Source organism: Magnolia sinica, chromosome 2 (genome assembly GCF_029962835.1).
Source record: "Magnolia sinica isolate HGM2019 chromosome 2, MsV1, whole genome shotgun sequence".
Classification (NCBI taxonomy): domain Eukaryota; kingdom Viridiplantae; phylum Streptophyta; class Magnoliopsida; order Magnoliales; family Magnoliaceae; genus Magnolia; species Magnolia sinica.
The window spans coordinates 31368578-31393301 of NC_080574.1; the positions used below are offsets into that span (position 1 = coordinate 31368578).

Here is a 24724-nt window from a genome sequence, read left to right on the forward strand (position 1 = left end):
CGGCCTGATTTTTCCACCAGATGACTATCATGGAGCGTCTCTCCATTTGTACAGAGGTGATTCTACATACGTGACACGTTGACATGTTAGCAGGAAAACGAATAGCTGTATCATAACTTAGGATACAACTGCTGTATCTAATCATTTCCCTTTGGCAAAACACCTACATCTGATCAATGTGATAACTGGCATAGGGCTCCACACATGAACAGTTGGATCTCGTACATGAAGATGGATTCTTTGATAATAGCTAACGTAGATATCAGCATCAAGCACCCCAACTTTCCCAAGCAAAAATATGGAAACATTGGTCAGAAGCCAAGCTACAAAAAGCTTGCATGTTTTCGCCAGAAAACGGCTGCGATACAGGTGTTGTTTCTCACAGCCTAGACATAATAACAATAATAGTAATAAACAAGACAACAAGGTCGAATTATTCCAAGAAACAGTTAGCAACGAGATGTTGGTTACCGGATTTCAAAAGACCTCCGGCAGAGAGTTTACAAATCGAATTCCAATCTTAAGCAACAGGCGGCCGCAGCTTGTGGTCTTGTGAGGTGTCCACCACTGCAGGGGGCATCCATTGCCACATGGCCACACCAGGGTAGCCTGGGAATGGTGCTGTCTTGTTCGCTGCAGCTTGACCTTGAGCAGCAAAGGCAGCTGCGGCAGCTGCATGGAGTGGGGCTAGGTGAGGCATGAATCCTACTGGCGGCACAGTCATGGCTTTGACCTGTTGCTCTAACCTCTCCTTGTCTCTCTTCAGCTTGGACTTCTCATCTCGGAGCTCATTCTTCTCAGCCTGTGCAGGACACAACAAATGCAATGAAATGCCAGAGTAAAAAATTTCCCATAGGAACCGTTTTTATTAGTGCACAGATCATATGAAGAAATTCCTCGTAGAACTAAAACAGCTTGAGATGGAAAATTCATCAACTCCGAAAGTGTCATGATACAGGCATATTTTCAAACTTGTATTGAAAATGCAGCAAAATGGTGATAAGAAATACATTTTAAAAAGGGAAAACAGATGAATATTTAGATACACAACAATATTTTTTAAAAAAATTGTTTTTTTTAAAGGGTGACAAAATTAGGATGGTTCGATAAAAGAATATTAAATTTAGAAATTTGTATTTATGTGTAAAGAAATACTGCCATGTGCCAGCATGGACATGCAGAGATGTGTCCACGAGGAGATGTGGCACCATACAAATGATGAGAAAGCAGTCGGTCACAATTCAGGATGGAGACAACAGAGGTCGTGCTGATCGTGTTAGGTTTACATGAGGAGAGAAATCCATCCTGGTAATAAAGGTCTTCTTACTGTAACCAGAACCCAATCCTTGAGAAAAGGGTACGTTTCAGGAGGAAGAGGACAGCTTGAACTGATCACCCTTAAAAAGCATTGCTGATCGTGCATCGTCTGGTCATTGACAGTAACAGGGTTGACTTTTAGACCAGAAAAGACTGATAATGATAATATAAACAATAAATACCTATTGTTTTGTTATTGTAAAAGCAACCCCAGCATCTGTTGCGAATTGGCCAATATGTTAAACCATGATGATTATCATCACTTCTCATGTTTTAAGGCTGTTGAAAATTTGGTCATTTTAAAGGCAAAAAGCCCCTTCTCGCACAGAGATCCAGTTAATTGATTCATTCCAATTCTTTGACAGATAGATTTCCCAAAGGGAGAAACAACTTAATAGATGAGAGCAGACCTTCAAGTCTTTAATTGTCTCCTGAAGCTTTTCATTTGCTTCCTTAAGCTGCTGCGCCTCACTTCTCAACTGTACCAACGCACGAGCAGCATCACACAATATCATGGCTTTGTCAGACTTAAGTGGTCTCCCAGGTTCGAGAACAGAACCCAATTCCAAGAACCTAATATCAATCCAAAATCAAGCACTCATACATTCAAGGAACCACTGCAGAAAAATTCAAGGAGAAGCAAATACCAACAAAAACTCTCTATTACATCCTAATATATATCCACACATACTCATTGACTGGGTGTGGGAGAGAAAGAGTGCATGCCTGTCATTCAATTTCTCCCTCCGCATTTTCTCACGACATGCTTTAGACTTGGGTCCAGCGAGTGAATCATCCCTCGCCCTGCCAAATACATAAACTGAACAATATCACACACACACACACACACACACACACACACAAAAGCCAACAACAACAACTTAAATCAATCATTAAGTGACACAATAGACGTACAGTAGAAAAAAACTCATAATGCATCAGTCTGAACTGAATGAGTATCTTTACTAGCATATAAATGAAGTCAAAGCTAAATAACAATATGGACAGGCACCAATGCAATGCATTGAAAGAGAGTGCAGCTGGCCATAATGCAATGGGAAATTCAGCATGCAACCCTATCAAGCAGGCTGAGGTATAGAGTTTCATTCACTAGCATTGCAATAGAATTCAATACAACATGACCCAAGTAGGGAGCCAGTACAAAAAAGAAACAAAAGAAAAGAAAAGAAAATTCCTAAGTAGGGAAAAGGTACAGACATACAGCGGTACAAGTTCTTCCTATTGCCAATTAGAGAAAAATGCCCCTTCCAAGATATAGGGGACCAGGTAAAATTTTATTAGACGGTTAAGTCCATTAACCATGAATATGGCAAACTCAAACCGAGAGAAGAAGGCACTAAAAGGTGTTTTCGTCCAAGTATGATTTCATCAATCACTCCATTGCATCAAATGCACTGGATCCCAAGAAAATTCTTCTCTCAGTTTCATTTATGTGTATGTTCCAAAAAAATACTTGTATATTTAACAATATTGTAAAGATAAATAGGTGATTAGATTTATAGCATGAACATTACCAAATTTATCTCAATATTTCAATCATGCTTCAGAACTTCCACATCATGGTGTGAATCATGCAAACACGTCAGCTTCTAATGGTTTCCTAACTCTCATGACAAGCTTTCCATTCCACATTTTTTCCTGCCATAAATAGCTACGACGACTTCCAAGGGAAAGATACACTTAACATTTACATGCCAAGAGATACTTCAATCAATCCATGCCATGACTCTGCTCTAACAGAAGGCAAAATGGACTCTTCTATAAAAATCAGTCATGGGTGTGGAAATCTCTAGCTGGTGCGTTAGACCAAACGAGAAAAGAATCTGGTAATGCAGGTCGAACCGTGCATATTTCCTCTAGATGTATTCTCAGAATGATCGAGACATACCAACCTTACAAAAGCAAAACATGGAAGAAAGAACCTGTAACTAAAAACACAAAGGTTGGATACGTAAAATCGCTGTTAAAGCCATACCCTAGCATTCTAAAAGTTCTATTTTAAAGTTCAGAGTATTAATGTACTTGTCCTTAATTCCAAGATTCCAGAAAGACATCCATCAAAATTTTTTTGAGAGATTATTAAAAAATAGAAGAAATTATTTTAAAAAACAAGAGAATTATCAAAATTATCTTCTTTCATTAGAGATTATTTTTTCATTAAAAGATAATCATTGCTCCAAAAATGCTCAAAAAATTCAAAAACAATATAAGAACAAAGAAAGAAAGATCGAGAAAAAATATATATATTTACCTTTTCCTAGAGCTGGTTTGTTCAAGACCACCAACATTTTTGTAAGCATCATCAATCTCCACGCTGTTAGATTAAACCATCGGAAAATCAACAGAAAGAACAAAAAGAGGAACTGCATGATTCTTGGGAGGGTTTGGTGATCCAGACTGTTGACCTGATGAAATCCACCAGGAATCGACTGAGCCCCAAGAGCCTCCAAGATTGGACGATCAATCCATCCAATTTTGACCTATTCATGTTCAATGGGGATACTCAACCGTCTATGGGGAGGCAACCAATCAATGCGTGAAAATTGCCACAGCAGGAAGATTTTTTGAGCATGGACCATCCACGGTGATGTCCACCAGATCAACGGTCCCGATCACTGAACCATGTGCCCCACTTGCACCAATTCAATCAAGGCTCAACGACACCTAATCCTGAGCCAAGGATCGTTTCATAACCATAATTTCTCGAAAGACCCAAAAAAAAAAAGACAAAAAAAAAAAGAAGCAATAACGAAATCAACATAAATTCACTAAAACTATAGAAAAAATCAATAATAAAACAGAAAATCTCAAACCAGTTGTTGGGAAGATCGTTGAAACCGTCGAGAGTCCAGCGGAATTCGGCATCAGAACTTCCGACGTCGTTGATCCAGTCGTAATCGTCCGAGATCAAATTCGTCCCCATTACAGAAACAAATCTCCTCCCTCTTTCGCCCAAATCTGAGAAAAACGACAAATTCAAGAAATAAAAAGAGAAAAAGAAAAATCTCTCTAGGGTTTTCAAATCTAGGGTTAGAAAGAAAAGAGGACGGGAATCTAGGGCTCGAAAGATTTGGGAAAGAGAGGAGGAGGAGGATCGTCCATGAGAGAGAGAGAGAGAGGACGAAAACGAGCGGTTTTAAACGCCCGCTCTGAAGCGACAGACACAGGCAGAAAACAGCACCAACAAACGAAAAGCGAAAAAGGTTATATACGTACGAATACAGCCATCGCCTGCTCCAAGTACCTGTATTTTACAGTTCCCAGGCCGAGAATGTGTACAGTACGTTTGGGCTTTGGTTTTCTAGGTTTGGGTCTCACTTTTCCGTTATCCTAACCGTACAATTGATGGAGCTCTAAAGAGATTGATGATTTAATGAAATTGATCCGAAATATATTTCTATAAATTGCTTTTCTTTTTAATGGTTGAATTTGAACCGTTGCTATGTTTTCTCGTAACTGTTTCTTTGTTCGTCTCCTATCGAAAGTTTTGGGAACCTTTTATACCTGATCATTTTTTTTAACGAAATGTATACAGTGAGGCCCATGATGTGAATGGTTTGGATCACTGAGAAATACGCTTTATTTTTACAAACTGAATATCCAACTACCATGTACAGTCTCCCTGCAAAGCATTGTCTAATAAGTAATAACCGTGGTAGGTATAGTACGTATGGAGAAACTTTCATAGTCTGGCAAATTGTACTCGATGATATGCAGGCACTGATATAGCATTTTCCAACTTGGGGGGCTTTTTGGTGCATGCACCATCCACTTTTGAGCCCAATCACAGATCGTCCCCCGTCCAAGGTATACTTGTACATTACAACCTCCCGAGCACCGTAGAATTCAACTTTTTTCCCCCCTTTATTACCGCGTAGACTGAGAAAAAGGAATTACATGATACAGTGCCCACATCCCTGCACATTATACATGGGTTTCTAATTCTGACAAGTGGGACCATGGTTGACGGATCGGTAATCCAGACCGTTGATTTGTTGAGCCCCACAATGGATGGACCATTCCCCAAAAATCTCCCGGGTTAGAAGATAGTTAGGACAAAATTTTGGACCTTGTTCGTTGAACATGGACCTCTTAGCCTGGGACCCGCACAGTATGGGAGTTTTCAGTTCTTACAAGTGCGGCAAATGGTTCGTTGAAATGTTTGTTGTATTTCTCCGCTTAACCGTTTGTTCTGAGTTTCAATAGTTTACTTCCATTTAGCTCACTAAAAATGAGATTAATCTACCCTTCATGTTTTGGCTTAACCAGGATAAAATCATTTTTGAACGAGCCAAGAACCATTGAAAATCTAAGCAATTAAAATGGCAGGACCTAGCATATCTTAGGAGTAACATCCGAAACCTAGAGGGTCGCATGTTAAGAGTCCCCAACACCCTCAGAAGCAACTAATGAACCAAATTTAGAGAATAAGACAATATGCTTGTAGCAAGCGAACAGTGACATCATCATTCATGCTCCCATTTTTATTCCTACAAGCATTAGGGGACCCATCTTATCGTGTCACATGGACTGTCGGACCACCACAAACCAATGGCTACTTATCATACTTTTTATCAACTCAAAAGCTATATTCAAACCCCGTAGACACCGCATTCACCAAATGTTGACTAGAGCTGTACACGAGTCAAACTAAGTCAAGCTTCGCCCAACTTAGCTCAGCTCAACCAGCAAGCCACCCCAGATAGAACTCAGCTTAGCTCAATCTTCAAGCATGATTGGCCAACTCAACTTGGCTCAGTAAGTAGCTCGAGCTAAGCTTGAGCTTGATCTTGTGAGCCGAGTATGAGTTCAAGCCTACAAGTTGAGTACGAGTTTAGGTTTTAAAATTTTTAATATACACACACACACACACAATATTCATATTAAGTTAATCCAATTCGAGTCGAATTTATTCGAACAAAGTCAAGTTTGAGTCATGTTCCGAGCTAAGTCGAGTTGAGCTCGGACTCGACTGGAAATCTTTTCAAGCTAAAAAAAAATTAACTCGACTCGGCTTGAACCCAATTTTCGAGTCGAGTTTTTTCAAGTTAATCGAGCTAACTCGGTTTGTGTACAACTCTAATAGTGACATGTGTCCACTATTAGCTCCCCGCAAGTTGACGATTTCCATATATAAATTCAACACAGCGGTGAGTATTTGGGAGGGGGTGACAGAGAGAGGAATATAGAAAGAAGGAGCAAGGGATAGAGAGTGATGTCGGGGTAGGTCCCTCTCCAAAGACTGGACATTCTTGACTAACGTCAAGGCCTTGTCCAACTCAGGAGGCCAACATTAGGAAAATTTGTCCACTACAAAAGCCAGTTAAGTCAAGAATATGGTTAGAATCGGGAATATCTGACCATCTCTTTTGCACAAAAGGGAATTGGGTCTCCCATTTTCATTCTCACATCTTAAATCAATTCGCATTCTAATGCACACATCGCAGACACATCAAAGCACACACTCACTTTGTTCATCCCCATTATCACCATACCCTGCCTAAACCAATCAGGTAGAGTTACGTGTGATATGTACAGATACGTGTTCATTCCCATTATCGTCATACCCTGCCTCAACCAATTAGATGGAGTTACGTGTGATCTATACGAATATGCATGGGGTATTCAAAGATTAGCATATATGTACGGAGGAGATTTCTTGATCAGTGTAGCCAGGATGTATCAGGTGGTGTCGTGTACTGCTTGAGCGGCCAATGGAGAAATGATCATGCTTAAACGGTTATATGACATGTGGCAAGAGGAGAAGCAAAGAACATGGGAAGCATTTAGAGAGCAATAATAAAGAACGGTTATGGTAACTGTTAGGACGCAAGAAGAATCCAAAATGGCTAGATCAAAACTATAAATAGAAGATGAATGCAATAAGGAAAATCATCTCATATCAACTTAAATTTATCTTTCAATTATCCTTTCAATTACTATGTTGATTTACATTTCATAACATAATCTTTTACTTACCTTGTTAAGCAAAATATATTTTATAGTGTAATATTTACTTTTCAAGCATGATGTTTTGTATTCCATAGTATAATCCGTAACAATAATAGTGTAGCTGATAATCTTTAACTATAATTTGAGTTTACACTCGCATGTTGAACTCAGTTCTTCAATAAAAGAGTATTCCACAGATGTCCTTCGGGACCGATTGTAAGAATCTATTTTCCATTCCATTTTATCTACATTGGAAAGTCCTTTTGTACAGAAGACAAATGCGCAACCCATCATCAGAGGATGAACCCCACCCTTTAAATATTGTTTGATCTGATTTTACACACCGAGCAAGTGGTTGAATAAGCGAATGATCTCTTTAGATCTTGGTCATACATTACGTGTCTGCCTATCTTAGTGCTTGACGTCATTGTTGTTCAATTTGAATTGAAGCCTCAAATTCAATTCTGACACGCTCGCGCACCTAGTGCAGAAGACAACGTCTAAACACACTTTTTTCTTAATCTTTTATTGTATGAATCTCTCTTCTTCATCTTCTTTTTTTTTTTTTTTCAACCTACCTGGAGTCTTAAACTCTACATAATAAAGTTGTGTGCTGCTTATTTTTTCTTTTTGTCTATCCAGAGTCTTAAACTCAGAGAAACGTAGCTAGATGGAATGATGCTGAAACTTCATTGAATTTGAAAAAAAAAAACAATAAAAATTTTAAAAAGTAAAACCCATACATTGTGTGGGCAAAAAAAGTATCAAACCTCTTTTTCTTTCACAACGAGGTCCTTACCCAGAATTTATAATTATATAGCCACCACAGGAGTTATTTAACTTAGAGAATCTTCCATTTATGTAATTTTTAAGTTCTACGGTTTTTAACTAGTCATGAATTTAAAACTTCATTTAGTTAGCAGCAACTTTGAATTAAATATATTTTAATTTTTTTTATCAATCCGATATTTAAATAAAATAAAATAAAATAATAATAATAATAAGTGAAAAAGTGAGGGCGTTATTCCACATGCACCCGAGACGGCATTCACACCTTATGTTTTCAACCGGTATCCATGGCCGGCCAAAACATCATATCAAGTTATTAACGGCCTGCTAGCATTCCTCCGTAAGACTAGCGTACTGTGAGGAGGGTTATTAACGGCCTTGGCACGTGTGCTTGCCACACGGCGTGTCTCCGTATCAAATCAAACAGAATCATCATATTGATTATTAAAATTCACGCATTAGTAGTTTTATATTGCGCACGGTGCGCAATCGGCCCACCAGGTATCTGTTCTGGCTTTTAATTATTCATTTTTTTTTTTATTCTCCTCCTTAGTCTAGATTCCATGTCGTCGAAATTCAGTCATTCATCGTCACCGTTCGTAGCAAGTAGGGCACCGTAACCGATCATCTAGTGGGTCCTCATAGTTGATGGCCCATTGTACAGGACCGAATTGATCAGGCGATCCTAAAGGCGGGTGTCCCACCATGATTCTTTTTGGTGCTCGCTGATCGGACGGTCCTGACCATCCAACCAATAGCTATCAAATAAAATACAATACTCAGCGTTACAAATGCAACCGGTGAAAACAGATGGTTAAGATTGTCTGATTTTAGCAGAACATCGTCTGGGCAGTCCAGATTGGACGTAGTTTGGCTAATGACGCTGCCACCATCAAGGTGGCTAGTGGTCGGTGCTACGTGGGCCCTACCATGACGTTCCACGCTGTCCACCCATTTTGAAATATAATTTTAGTACTTGATCCCTAAAATAAGGTAGATATAAATCTCTGGTGCACCACACCATCGGAAAACAGTATTTATTGAATGTCCACCATTAAAAACCTTTTAGGGCCCACTGCAATAGTTATTTGACATCAAACCAGTTGATTAGGTCATCCATGGAAGAAGGAAAAAAAAATATATTAGCTTAATCCAAAACTTTTGTGGCGCAGAGAAGTTTTTAATGGTGGAAGTTCAATTAACACAGTGCGGTCCACTTGAGATTTTGATTAACCTAATTTTTGGGCTCACTCCATAAAATGATCCGTAAGAATGGGTGGACGGCATGGATGAAAACACAGATGGGCCCACATAGCACCGACCACTAGCCATTGGGTAGTGGCAGGGTGAGTAGCCGATCCGTTTCCGTCCAGATTGCAGTACATGGATGTCAAATGTACGGTGAATTCGTACGTGATGCCAGTCCTCTACCTCTCTCTGGACCGTTAACGCCTCTTTCGTGGCTGTCGTCCATTTCAGGCACCTCGTGACACCCACCTTGTCATGACATCACGTGCTAAACGTCGTCAGATCAGAGGTTGCAGTTCCTCGGAGAGTAAAAAAGGCAAAATAAATGCTACAGTGCTCTCAGAGCACTATAACTAGTTATAGCGTTCATAGTTACATTTGTTCACTTGGACAGTCGAATCGATCAATCTGAACCGTCTATTAAATTCTGAACACGCTCCATGGACTATAACTAAACAAGCGAATTGATTGAATGATCTGATCCGTACTTGAGTTGGCCTTATTTTCTTTAGCCATCCACGGTTACGATTGCCTAAACAAAGTGATCTTTATAATTATAAGTAGTACATAATGAGCTATAACAAATAGATGTTTCAAATTGTTGATTGGACCTCTTTTGCACAATTAATCCTGGCGGTCAATATTAAAGGCCACTGATCAAACGGTTAATATTGGTCAGATTTGTCTGATGTTTGCATGGTATTCCATGAAATGTGCATTAGATCTATTGGACTGTATCCTATCTCAATGCAGCCAGGAGCACCGCAGCATTTCGCTCAAGTAACGCGCATGCGCGCACGAGTGGAAAGATCACCACATCTCTTCTTATGTTTTCTAATTCACACGCGTGTAGGAAGCCTATGAATACACACGCGGGTACATGTGTCACAGTCTAACAAATACAAGGCCTTTGAGTTTTTTTAATCAGGTGAGATATACCTCTCAGATCTTATGGCATAAAAATGAGGCGATTTCACAGGTAGCCGATTGGTTGGTCTACCGCACGCGGCTAGAGCTGTACACGAGTTGAGTTAAATCAGTTAGCTGGCTCGAATTGTCTTGGAAAAGCTTGACTTGCCTCAGTTCAAAGTGGATTCGAATTGAGTTGAGTTGGTTTTTGAAGCTCGAAAAACTTTCGAGCCAAGTTCGAGTTTTGCCCAAGTTAGACTCAGCTTCGATCGAACCTCAACTCGAACCGACTTGGATCAAATCAACTTGGTGACTCGGTTATTTTGATATAAATGTTGCTCGTTGAGTGTTTAATGAAATGACCCGACGGGGTGTTGGCGAGGAAGGAATGGATACATTGGCTATTTGATTTTGATGTTGCTCACCCGAGTGTTTGATTTTGATGTTGTTCATTAAGTGTTTGATGAAATACATGTAAAATATTGTTACTATTTTACATTCAATGAGAACTTGAAGATGCTTTATTCCTATTTGAAAAAGTGTTGAGTAAGTTTGAACTCAGTTCAAATTGTCCAAGTTGTTGACCGAATCAAGTTGAGCTAGCAAGAAAAGCTTGAAGATCAAACTAAATTGAATTCAAGCTAAGGTTAGCTACTGGATGCGTTGAGTTAAGTTTGACTTGATTTAACTCATGTACATCACTACACACAACTAAATAGCTGGTGTATTGACATAAGCAAGTTCTATGAGTTCCATCATGAGGTATGTGTTATATTCAAACCATTCATCTTGAGCTGAAAAATAAGACATATCTAAAATTCAAGTGGACCATATTGCAAAAATCAGTGGAGGATTGAACGTCTACCATTAAAACCCTTATGAGGGTCACATAAACTTTGGATCAATATGATATTTGTTTTTCCTCTTCCTCCCGGTCTTTGTGACTCAAAGAAAAGATTGGATGGAAAATAAACGTTATGTTGTACCCTCTAAATGTTTTAATGGTGAAAATCATTATCCTCACTGTTATTTGTGGTGTAGTCTAATTGAGCTTTAGATATGATTCATTTTTTGGCTCATGTTCTAAAAAGATCTTGAAATTGTATGAACGGTGTGGATATAATAAAAACATCAATTTGAGGCCCATGTGACTTTGATCTCCTTTGAGCCGTTACTACAACTCCAAGCTGGAGGATCATAGCGCTCGTCTTCACACGACACGTACCCACATCACCTGTATCGCTGGTGTGTGGTACACCAGCCAATCCGCTTCCGATTTCACACCTCAGGTGGACCATGTCATATCAAATCAAATGAATGGGTAGAAAAGGAACTTTAACCGTATACTTAGATTTGTTCGATGTGGCCCACCTGAAGAGTATAATTCTCTTGTTTTTATAAATAATAGTTAAGTATCAATTCGAACCTCACGGAAATATCAGATCTCAGACACGTGTTTACATATGCACGTTTTCCCCGCGTGCATGTGCACGTACGGATCTACACGCGCAGCAATCAGCAAAAACCTTTTTCTCGTGCGAGAAATTACCTTGCACCTGGTTCGTGGTATTCGCAGCACCCAGGACGGTACGTCCCTTACCGTGGGGCCCACCTTGATTTATCAATTCTATATCCATGCTGTCCATCCATTTTTTCAGTTCACTTTAGATAATAATCCCAAGAATGAAGAAGATCCAAATCTCAAGTGGATCATACCACGGGAAACAGTGGATATAATGATTTCCACCGTTGAAACCTTTCCAGGCCCCACAGTGATGTTTATTTCTCATCCAAGCTGTTCATTAGATAAACAAGACATGGATGAACGGTAAAAACAAATGTAAACTTGATCCAAAACTTCTATGGCCCCTAAGAAATTTTCAACTGTGGACGTTCAAATCAACTGTTTCCTGTGGTGTGGTCCATTTGAATGTTTTTTATAATTTATTTTTGAGATTAAGCATTAAAATTATATAGAAAAATGGATGGACGGAGTGGATAAAATAAATAAATCAAGGTGGACCTCACAGAGTTTATTCAGTAATCTAAGCGTAGCGGGTTACTACGCAATCCGCTTCGGTCTCGGCTCTAGGAATGCGAGACTTTGGCAGCAAGTGGTGGGCTTACATATGCCACGTGGTCGATGTCTTTTCAAACAATACACGAGTTGTCTCTTCTGACAAGTGGGGCCCTTAGTTTGGCAATCTAGACCATTGTTCTGCTATGTCCCACCGTCGATGGACCATGCCAGAGGTATCTTCGATAAAGAAATCGTAACCTTTCTATTTCTGGCCTACCGGTAGACAGCTAAGAATAAAAATTCGACAACGTTCCACGTGCAGAGGTTGGTAGCTGGGATATTCTTTGGGTAATATCCTTCCACGATGCTGCTCAAGAATCGATGGTCCTGAAAAGTGACCTCCGCTCGTCAGAAATGAAAAACGTATATACTATTCAAAATACGGGTCACGAATCCTACGGGGCTTAGATGCATATGATCCGCTAAAAGGCACTGCCGCCTCTCTCTACCGTACACGAGGTTGAATGGGCCACAGTCCATCTGAATGGGCAATAGTTCGATCAGATGGTCCTTGCCATCCAGCCATTTAACTAGAACGGTAAGTCTGAAAGGTGGAAGGTTAATATACACCAAAAAGTCCATTTGCCAGAGGGTTAATTAGATCGATTGATGTGATTTTTGGATACCGGTCCTCCAGATGGACGATCGAGATAAACTGAGCAGCCAGTCAAGATAGTAGTGATGGTTCCCGACTCTTTTAGCTCATAAACATTCTTTCACTATTTCTTGAGTTAAAACAATCATCGGCTGTATGGTTGGGGAGAGGTTTGCTGTGTGGTTGGGGAACAGACTGGGTGTGATCTCGGTAACACGTTGGTGGGTATTGCCCTACACGTTGGCGGGGCCGACCTTGGAAAAACGGATGAATAGCATGTATATATAATACACACATTAAGTTGGGCCTCACGGTAAGGGTCGCACCATCTTAGGTGAGTACGGGTCTCACCTAATCCGCTCCTTACTAAATATCCATCAGCCTCATTCGCCTAGCCAACTTTTCAAGGGAGCAGATTAGGTGCGCCCCTTACTATGGGGCGACCTTGATCCATGTATCTTACATCCACACATTCCATCCATTTTTCCATATCATTTTAAGGTATGAGCCCGAAAATAAAGCAGTTCCAAATCTCAAATGCATGCATGTATGTATTTTGTATGTACAGGGTTTATCCATTTTGTTAGATATTTTAGGGGGTAAACCCAAAAATAAAACAATTCCATATCTCCGGCAAAGTGTGATGGATGATACGGAGGCACTTACAAACTGCACAATCAGCTTACAAGTATTAAAATTAAAAAAAAAATGAAAAAACTGTCCAAATTAATTAAAAATTACCTTTATTTGATTATCTATCTGATTGGTGTACACATATTGGATGGTTAAAAATGAAAACTATTCAATGATCGTGTTTTCACGCGTATATTTTCCGTCTATCAGAGGTCAGATCGTTCCGCATCTGATCTTGTGAATGTGATTTGGGGACACTCGATTACATAATTTCCTCGTCTTAACTTAAAGTTAATGCATGCCACGTGTAAAATTTCTGACGGTAGTGGATTAGGTGCGGCCTGGCATCACCCGAGATGGTGAGGCCCATACCATATGGTCCCACCTTAATGTATGTTTCCTATATATCCATGCCGTCAATCCATTTTGTCAAATCATTTCACGGCATGAGCCCAAAAAGGAAAAAGATCCAAGCCCCATGTGGACCATATTGTAGGAAACATTGATGATTGACCATTAGTTTGCCACAAAAAAATTGGATCAATATGATATTTGTTTTCTTATTTCATCCAGGTTTGTGTGACCTTATGATTAGGTTGGATGGCAAATAAATATTATAAAATGTTAATGTGGGCTGTAGGAAGTTTTTAATGTCAAGGTGTTCAATCATCATTATTTTCTATAATATGGTTCACTTAAAATTTGATTTATTATTATTATTTTTTTCATTTTTTTACCTATGTCCTAAAATTAGGTGGGATATAGTATACATACATGTAGGTGGTCCCCTAATCCGTTCATTTCTGAGTGCGTGTGTATCAAGCGTCATACACAGTTAGGAAATGATTTTTCAACGATGACTAATTTTATGCGAAGAAAAGCTGGGGTGGCTGTTGCCCTCTGAAAAGCTATAGATGAAGATAACATTGAAGAGGATGTAGATGGGGGAAGAGAAGAACGAGTGGCATGCGTTTGGTATTGGAGATACTGAGCGCTAGTATTTAATAAGTGGTGGGCCATGGTTCGAGATGCGGAGAACATGAAAGATAAGAAAGTGGGCCCCACCGGATAAAGCTTTTATTTATTTCCGAATGGAAGAGCTATGTGTCGTCATCTTCGCGGCATGTGGGCGTGTGATTGCGCGTTTTGGTCAACATTTTAACAAGGGAATAACAGGATACTCGATCCGAGGTTTTCTACTGTACTCGAGTTTTAAGTTCTCAACGTTCGGGGCCATGGTTCAGTAATCCAGACCGTTAGATCTTTCATAATGGATGAATCCTAGCTACTCATGTTGAAATATTTTTTATTTCAACTAATGGAGAGGATTTTTTTGTAGGTATGGTCCATCCACCGTCGGATTAGAATGACTAATGGTCTAGATTACTGAACCATGGGTCCCATTTATCAGAATTGAAAATCCGAATATGCTGGGTGGTGGGTCCTATAATTCTTCGCCCCAGAGAGGAACTGAACGATCCTCGATCGAGAGGCGGCATGGGATCCTCGGGTGCGACTAGATTCCTCAGCCGGAGAAAATTTCTGTGATCCTCAGTTACGTATGGCATCCTTTTCCCTGGTTACATACAAGTGGACTGATCTTGACCGTTGATCTGATTCTCCCCACCATGGATAGACGTTCAAATGGAAAAAAAAGAAAAAGAAAAGGAAGATGAACAATGGTAATAATAATCTCTGTGATAGGGGTATTCTAATCCACCAATCAGGAGAAGGAATCCTCTACGACACCTGTTTTAAAACACACAAGTTTTTCGGGCCCACCAGATGTATATGTAAATCCACCCCGTCCATCACATTCTATTCTTGATTCTAGACCTGGGTAAAAAAAATAAGACATTCACGACTAAGGTGTACTACACAACAGGGAACGATAGAGATGGAAAGCCAAACATATGTTTGTGTGTGGCGTCTGGTTAACGCGGTTTATATCTTTTATCAAACTTAGTAATCAGGTGTAACTCGTTAGGATGAAGTAAAGGTACGAAAATCGGCATCATCCAAGACTCAGGTGGGCCACACCATGTGAACATAAAGGCTTTAGTAGCAATTTTATATTGTTTCTATTGAAGTGGCCCATTGGACTTTTTTATCCCACTGTTCTTTTGCATGTATGATTCAAATAAAGGTTCTCACCTGATGGACGGGGTGGATGGGCCCACATACTTGGGTGTTTTAGACCGCATCATTAAACATGTGCTGTAGGCGATCCCGTTCCATCGATCTGTGGGCCTGTGGCCCCAGTAAAGCTGGGGAAATCAATACAGAAATGCTCCACTATGAACGAATTTCAATGGTTACAATGTTTTTATCTTGAGTAAAACTTTGATACTTTGCAAGAGTATGATAGATGATACACTGGCACTTAGAAATTACTTTGAAATTATACGTGACATAAAGTTAATTTAAATCAAAATATCTAAATTATGAAACCAGTTAGATGTATTATGAACCAAAAATTACACTCATTTGTTAACTAACTATTAGATAAGTGAGCATAATTGGACAGTTAAAAAAATAAAAATAAAAATAAAAATAAAAATAAAAATAAAAATAAAGACGTGACTACTCAGCCATGGATGGCCAAAAGTTAGCCCATAGGCCTCCGCCCTCCCAAGGTGACCATGGACTGCAATGTACAAAACAAATAAATGGCTAAAGATTTGTTTGGTTTTTCAATTATAATAGTAAATGGCTGTAAATAAATTATAATTATTAACTTTTATAATTGTGTAATGACATTACTTACATTTTATTACAATGATAATGATTTTGTTATATTGTTTATTTTATTAGATATCTCTGTAAAAAATGATAATGATAGTGTGAAAATGAAATGATATAATTTACTTTATCTACTTTCTTTATAATTGTATTTGAATCTTGATTTTCGAGTTATAATTTCCAATTAAATAAATACTTGGAAATGTTTGTGATGACTTTTCTACTACTTAAGCCTAAGTCTTATCTCAATTAATAGAAGTCAGATACATGAATTATGTTCTACCATTCTACTTTATAAAAGCTCGTAGCTTTCGGTTAGACATTGCTTTCTATTAAAAGAGCACATGTTACATCATGCCAACCAACAACTACCTGCACATACTCTTTATAACATGGATGGAGCTGTTTTAGCCCTCATAAAACATCGCAACGGATACAAATTTCTTATATTGTAAGTGGTGATTCTAATGATGACCATGGATCACATGCATATGAGGACATGAATTCGCAAGAGTTTCAACATGATGTCATGGGTTTGAGTATCCATTGCGGTGAAAAACTACTGTGGTGTGAATGGGTGGGCAGGTGTGTTAAAAAAAAAATTAAAAAAAAATGAATTCAGATGTATATCAAGGCATGCTTGCTTTTTCCCGTGAATGTTAGTTGATCTGAGTCCCTTTGTCTTGAGAAGATGATTCCATATTAGATTTCGAATATTCTTCTCCACGCTTGTGCATCTGAGATTATATGATTTGTTGAAAAATCACTCGAAATGAGTTGGGGACTGAAAGCGTATATATACAAGGTCTACCCATCACCAGCCAACTTTCACTTTGCACTCCTCTCAAGAGAAAAAAATCTTTAAGGCATCGTTTGGCGCCTTGGATTTGGAATACTTGGATTGGCAATTCTCTGGATTTGGAATACTTAGGTTATGTTTGGCACCATTGATTAAAAAGCCCTTGTAATCTAATAAAAGCTATGCATTTAAATTATTTAGTATATTTATTGGAGTTCAAATTTAAGAGGTTTTTTAATTCAAAAATTCCTCGAACATATGATATTCCCATAATATGTTTTCACCCTCCATATTAAAAATAAAATAAAAATATTCCCATGGCAATATGGATGGAGGATGAACCACTGAAATTACATTTGATAGTGAGATTTTTGCAAAACCGCGAGCCCCATTTTCCCCATTGGTTTTACACTCGGAGAAATAATAAGCTATATTGGTTTTAACTTGTATTTCCAAAAATCTAATCCAATCACTAGATGTATGACCAATTTTTAGGCGTAGGCATAAAATACGAGCCCATTTCATGATTTAGGTGGATGGTATGATTGGAAATCATGCATAAAATGTTTCTCTAGATAATCCTGATTCTGGGCCCCCAAGCCTAAATGTTCTCATGTAATCTAATGGTTAGAGTTGATTTCTTATAATCTTTTGGTAGGCTCTATATATATATATATATATCTCCACATTGGACATCTCTCCCAACTGTATCCTCTAGTGTGGCCCGAATTGAATCAAATCATGGATTTGGCCATCCACCAAATATGAGATTAGGAAATGAACAGTCAAAGTCAATTTCATATATGCATTTAAGTGGGCTTTGGTTTGCTTCCCATGACTTTTTTCCTTTTTTTAGTATACCAAAGCTAGATCACTTCAATTACAGGAAGAATGCAACTGCGCTCATGCATGAAAGCTAAATCTCGGGTGAGGAATAAGTGTTACCCAAGTAATACCCTTATCATGGGGCCCGCCTTAATGATGTATTGCATATCCATGCCATCCATCTGTTTTTCCAGCCCATTTAAAACCTGGTCCCAAAAATTAAGTAGATCCAAACCTTAGGTGGACCACACCATGAAAAAAGGTGATTGAAATCCCACCATTTAAAAAATTCTTAGGGCCCAGAGTAACGCCCACTGTAATATTTCTTTTCCATCCAACCCATTGGTAAGGTTAAACAGACTTGAACGAAGGGAAAATATAAAGATAAGCTTGATCCAAAACTTTTCGTGGTCCACCAAAAGCTTTCAATGGTTATTCACCGCTATTTACAATGGTGTGGTCTACCTAAAATTTGGATCTACTTAAGTTTTGGTATCACATGCTAAAATGAGCTAGAAAATCATATGGACGGTGTCGATATATAAAAAAATCATCAAGGTGGGCCCACATAGTAAGTGTGTAACACCTTATTGGATGTTACCCTTATTGTGGGGCCCACCTTAATGATGTATTGTGTATCCAGGCCGTCCATCCATTTTTATAACCCATTTTAGGACGTATGTTAAAAAATTAAGGAGATCCAAATCTCAGGTGGACCACACCACAAGAAGCAGTGGTGAGTGAAAGCCTACCATTAAAAACTTCCTAGGCCTAGAGTAATCGAGTAATCCTAGCCGTAATCTTTCTTTACCATCTAAACCATTGATAAGGTTAAACGGACTTGGATGAAGGTAAAATATAAAGATTAGCTTGATCCAAAACTTTTGTGGCCTATAGACAACTTTTTAATGATCATTCACCATGGTTTCTACTGGTGTGGTCTACTTGAGATTTGGATCTACTTAAGTTTTGGGCTCACCTCCTCAGATAAGTTAGAAAAACAGATGGACCGAATCTATATACAAATAAATATCAAGGTGGGCTCCACATGGGCGTTACCCGGGTAACACCTAATCGGCTCCCTGATTGTAAGGGGGATTGCGCGACCTCTGTGGTGTGTTGACATCACCAAGTTATGTAGATCCTACTATGATATATGTGTTATATCCGCACTATCCATCTATTTTGTGAGATCATGTCAGAACATAGGCCTAAAAATGAGGCAGATCCTAACCTCAAGTAGACCGCATCATAGAAAGCAGTAAGGATTAAATGTCTACCATTGAAAACTTCTTGAGGGCATAAAAGTTTTGGATCAAGCAGATATTTTGTGTTTTCCATTCATTAAGTTTGTGTGACCTTATAAACAAGATGAATGACAAATAAACATAATGTTTGATACAATGTTTGTAATATAAGCTCATTGTAATATATATTTTGCCCAAAAATAATAAAATTCCAAGCATTGTATTAGTTTCGAGCGACTAATCTACATTTTTTTATTATTATTATTTTTACACATGCACATACACCCCACACACTCACGCTAGTGGAATTTCACCACCTATGGGCACTCGAACCCTTGATTGGGAGTTGAAACTCCTGAGAGTCTACCACCTACATTTTTTAACTGTTGATTTACATCGTTAATGTTTGGAGTTCTTAATTATTTTATTGATGTAATTTTAGTTTAGTGATGCAAGTGATAAATTTGATTATTTTGGGATATCATCAACATCAATGGCCCACGTGTGCAATAGATTAATAGCCTATTAATACATATGTTACCCAGTTAACTCTCCATCCTTTAAAAATGGGTAAAACAGTCAAAAGGATTGGTAATTCAAGCACAGTGATGAATAAGATTTGAAAATGACCTTCCAATCCACCCTGCCGCCTATGATGAATTCCAAACACCTTACAATCTTCCAAGTCCATGGTGCCAAACGAACTCTCTACATAACGAGAATGCAGTACATTGGATCATTATTTCATTATATGCATGACAAAAAACATGTGGGCCCAACTAAATGCTCACCTTAGTGATCCAAACCGTTCAAATCTTCCACTTTCTAATAATGCTAACATATATAAGCTACAATTAGTCCTTGGGGATATTTGCTATCTCATGGCCTTGTGGTCAGGACAACCATGAAATTGATACAAGGTGGTCCATTTATTTTGATACATTTTCAGCATTTCTGGACCATGATGCGCACTAAAATAGGATGCTTCAGAGTTTGAGTCCTGCTGTGGATGGCTGCTGTCTAAAAATCACACTCATCAGTTAATTCAGTGTGTTGATTCATTGGAGGAACTTTTGCCCGTTCATTACCATTTGTAGGTCATTTCAGCAAGATTTTTTATTTTGACCCATCTTTCTAATTTACTCTACAGTTTTTAGGCATTGGAGGAGACCGAGGTTTCTATAAATTGATGCATGCAAATGACTCCGGATTGGGAGATACGCCTGATCTAAGGTCTAACGGTCCGGATCACTTTTGTCATCGACAGGGCCTTTTCTGATCCATCTTGGTCATGAAACTGTTTGCGACTTGCTCTACATCACATACCCACACCACATGGGCACTTGATCTCATGATCTTAGTGTTGAAACAAAACATGTTTACCATACGAGGCGAGTTAATAATACATCAAAATTTTCATGGATGGTTTGATTGAAACTGGCAAGGCAGGATCAGTTTGACTGAAACCGTCAAGACAGGATCATTTCTGAAAATTGTAGTTTCGAGCTTTGGTTGGAGCAAAGTTGGCTTTGGTCACGCCGAAGCCAGCTGAAGGATTCTTTAGCAAGAGCCGAATTACATGAATTTTAGGGCTTTGTTGTTTTACTGTTTTGACTGCTTTCAGTGGGACCGAATTGAGGGTTATTCTAGACTTAATTAATTTCAGAGAATCGCAGCCGTCAGTCCCTGGCAACGGGGCCAAAAACTTGTTCACTCCCTAAGTATATGGTTGTGATGTAGTAATAAACTCGGTAAGACCGAGGTCGAATCCCAAGGATACTTGTACGTTATCTAAAATTAAATAGAACTAGAACTAGAACTAGAATGAGATGAAATCTAAATCAAGTGTAAGTTGAGGAATAATGATAAAATAATTATCTAAAACTTAATGAATTCAAGGAAAAGAAACTAGGGTGCTAAGGATCCACTTGTAGATATCAGGGAAATCTTATGTCTGCGTCAAGAACTCAACTGGACTTAGAGTCTCATCTTCATCCAGTTGAAGAATGTAACCATGGAAATCAAAACTGAACTTCCTTTGATATAGCTTTCAAGAGATGAAAGGTATATGAATTAGAATGGATTCCATCACCAAACCATGCCCAGGAGACAAAGTAAACAACAGAATTAAACTAATTACCAACCAATCAACAATGTATGAAGGTTAGGAAGGGTACCGTCATCCGACCATGTCCAAGAGACGATGGTGAACAATAGGGCTTCCTGACATCATAAACATAAAAAGGAAATGAACATGCTCAAAGCCATCGCAAACCCATTGTAATTTTAGTCACAACAAACCATTAAAAACTAAAAATATTCCCTTAATTAAACTAAAATCAACATCAGTTCAGTCTAAACAAAAGGCACAAGCACAGAGTCTCCCATCATGCTACAAGCTTCACCTCTTAGCCCTAGCTAAGAGGTCTAGCCACTGATAGACATGATGAGGCTAGATCTCACAAAATACTAATAATGAATAAATAAATAAATAAAAATTCTAAAAATACTCTCTCAATCTCTCTCTCTTACTGACGTCTCACCCTTTGGTCCCTGTAATTGAATCTTTTTCTCTCTTACTCTCTCTTCTTTTTATAACTGTGAAGGTCGGCTGGAGGGTCCTCACGCATAAGAGGCGGTGCGTGCTGAAGTTGGTGGAGAACCGACTCTCTTTACGTAGTGCTACAGGTTTCGCAGCCGGAACGCGTAATAAAAGATACCACTTTCCTTGCTTTCTTTTCAAAAAGATAACATCACCTGGGATGTTTTTGGACGATCTACACAATGTACGGGTTGGATCTTCTCATTGGCCAGTCGTGTTGGCCCAGCTAGATCGTCAGATCCCTGCGCAGAACAGGGCTTGCGCACAAGGTAGCATTGGTGATTTGTGGGGCCATGATCAGGATTCTTTGAGAAATCCAGTCCGTCCATCGAATGAGGCTCGAAAAACTGGTCGGGGAATACGTGTTGCAACTCAGGTTCGGTGTGGCCCACGAAAGCTTTCCTTGCACCGTCTATCTTTCATTTGGACGATTGGAAATCGTTCTCCTCTGCCTTCTGGAATTCTATCACCTAGGCCATGTTTATAGGGAGCATGGTCTTCTGATGGACGGTCCAAATCCGACTGATGAATCACGGTGGTGGCCCACAAGATTTCTCCGTAGCTTCTGACGCGAAACAGAGCTTCCGCGTCAGAATAAAAGATGTTTGATGGACCCCACAATGATGTGTTTGATAAAATCCACCACGTCCATTGAATTCCTGGCGAAAAACCAGTCAGGAATGGACGGTTTTGGAGTGTAGTTGGCGTGGTCCACTGAACTTTGTTCGCTGCCGTCCATCCTGCGATTTATAGTTAGGATCTTTCGATAGCTTAGCATGAGGACAAATTGACACCTAGGAGAGGGTTTTTGCCCCCCTATGGACACAATAGATGGTACTGATCATCCATTTGGATGATTTGTGGGGCTCACTAGCCAAAAAACGGTGGGACAGCGTTGGATGCTGTCTCCATGAGGAAGAAGGCGTGGGTCAGCATGGCTTTGACCGGGCTGACCGTTTGGTGCGGCGCGGGCGCTGTAACTCATGCACATGCGCTGTACATGCGGAGTCCACTGTGATGTTCGTGAGAAATCCTCTCCGTCCATCCGTTTTGACACACAGTTTAAGGGGTTGAGACTAAAATTGAAGTATATCCAGATATTAGGCGTGCCCCACTTAAGGATTCAAGGGGCTGATCTATCCATTGGCCCACTTCCGGAGGGATCTGAGGGTTGAAATTCGACGTGTACGGTTAATTTATGGGCCATTAGCCATGTATGAAGTTTCGAGCTGAACGGATGGTGGAAACCCCGTGATCTTGCATTCTGGATGATTTTCAAGCCACTTGAGCTTCAATTTCTCGATTTTCGCGGATCCCTGGTATGTAATTTCATTGATCTTGGTCCCATAGAGTCCGTTCCTTGCCTTTGCTGTCATTAGAGCATTAAATTCATGCTTTAAGCACCATTTTTCAGTCCATGCTTATAAATCCACCTTGCAACATAAACACGATTAAAACAGGCCATTAAACAGTATTACGTTCATATATCCAGGCAATAACTGGGGTCTGACATGCAATATTTGACCCTCAACAATTACCCGGGTAACACCTAATCGGCTCCCCTGATTGTAAGGGGGATTGCGCGACCTCGGTGGTGTGTTGACATCACCAAGTTATGTAGATCCTACTATGATATATGTGTTATATCCGCACTATTCATCTATTTTATGAGATCATGTCAGGACGTAGGCCTAAAAATGAGGCAGATCCTAACCTCAAGTAGACTGCATCATAGAAAGCAGTAGGGATTAAATGTCTATCATTGAAAACTTCTTGAGGGCATAAAAGTTTTGGATCAAGCAGATATTTTGTGTTTTCCATTCATTAAGTTTGTGTGACCTTATAAACAAGATGGATGACAAATAAACATAATGTTTGATACAACGTTTGTAATATAAGCTCATTGTAATATATATTTTGCCCAAAAATAATAAAATTCGAAGCATTGTATTAGTTTCGAGCGACTAATCTACATTTTTTTATTATTATTATTTTTACACATGCACATACACCCCACACACTCACGCTAGTGGAATTTCACCACCTGTGGGCACTCGAACCCTTGATTGGGAGTTGAAACTCCTGAGAGTCAACCACCTACATTTTTTAACTGGTGATTTACATCGTTAATGTTTGGACTTCTTAATTATTTTATTGATGTAATTTTAGTTTAGTGATGCAAGTGATAAATTTGATTATTTTGGGATATCATCAACATCAATGGCCCACATGTGCAATAGATTAATAGCCTATTAATACATATGTTACCCAGTTAACTCTCCATCCTTTAAAAATGGGTAAAACAGTCAAAGGATTGGTAATTCAAGCACAGTGATGAATAAGATTTGAAAATACCTTCCAATCCACCCTGCCGCCTATGATGAATTCCAAACACCTTACAATCTTCCAAGTCCATGGTGCCAAACGAACTCTCTACATAACGAGAATGCAGTACATTGGATCATTATTTCATTATATGCATGACAAAAAACATGTGGGCCCAACTAAATGCTCACCTTAGTGATCCAAACCGTTCAAATCTTCCACTTTCTAATAATGCTAGCATATATAAGCTTCAAACAATTAGTCCTTGGGGATATTTGCTATTTCATGGCCTTGTGGTCAGGACAACCATGAAATTGATACAAGGTGGTCCATTTATTTTGATACATTTTCAGCATTTCTGGACCATGATGCGCACAAAAATAGGATGTTTCAGAGTTTGAGTCCCGCTGTGGATGGCTGCTGTCTAAAAATCACACTCATCAGTTAATTCAGTATGTTGATTCATTGGAGGAACTTTTGCCCGTTCATTACCATTTGTAGGTCATTTCAGCAAGATTTTTTATTTTGACCCATCTTTCTAGTTTACTCTACAGTTTTTAGGCATTGGAGGAGACCGAGGTTTCTATAAATTGATGCATGCAAATGAATTAAGATCGTATAATCAATATCTGAACTGTGA

General features: G+C 39.1%; 1 protein-coding gene across 2 annotated transcripts; it reads right to left on the reverse strand.

Moving 5' to 3' along the window:
- Positions 1-324: 324 nt before the first annotated feature.
- Positions 325-4500, reverse strand: LOC131236883 (transcription factor ILR3-like). Of its 2 annotated transcripts, XM_058234400.1 has the most exons (5): positions 4152-4498; positions 3590-3652; positions 2044-2121; positions 1728-1890; positions 325-802 (listed from the first exon to the last, which is right to left on the reverse strand). In XM_058234400.1, exons 1-5 carry the CDS (start codon positions 4259-4261, stop codon positions 521-523), a joined length of 696 nt encoding a protein of 231 aa, XP_058090383.1. In that variant the 5' UTR covers positions 4262-4498; the 3' UTR covers positions 325-520. The 2 variants fall into 2 exon arrangements, with proteins under 2 accessions (XP_058090383.1, XP_058090384.1); XM_058234401.1 differs by lacking the exon at positions 3590-3652 and having other exon boundaries at positions 4152-4500.
- Positions 4501-24724: the final 20224 nt, after the last annotated feature.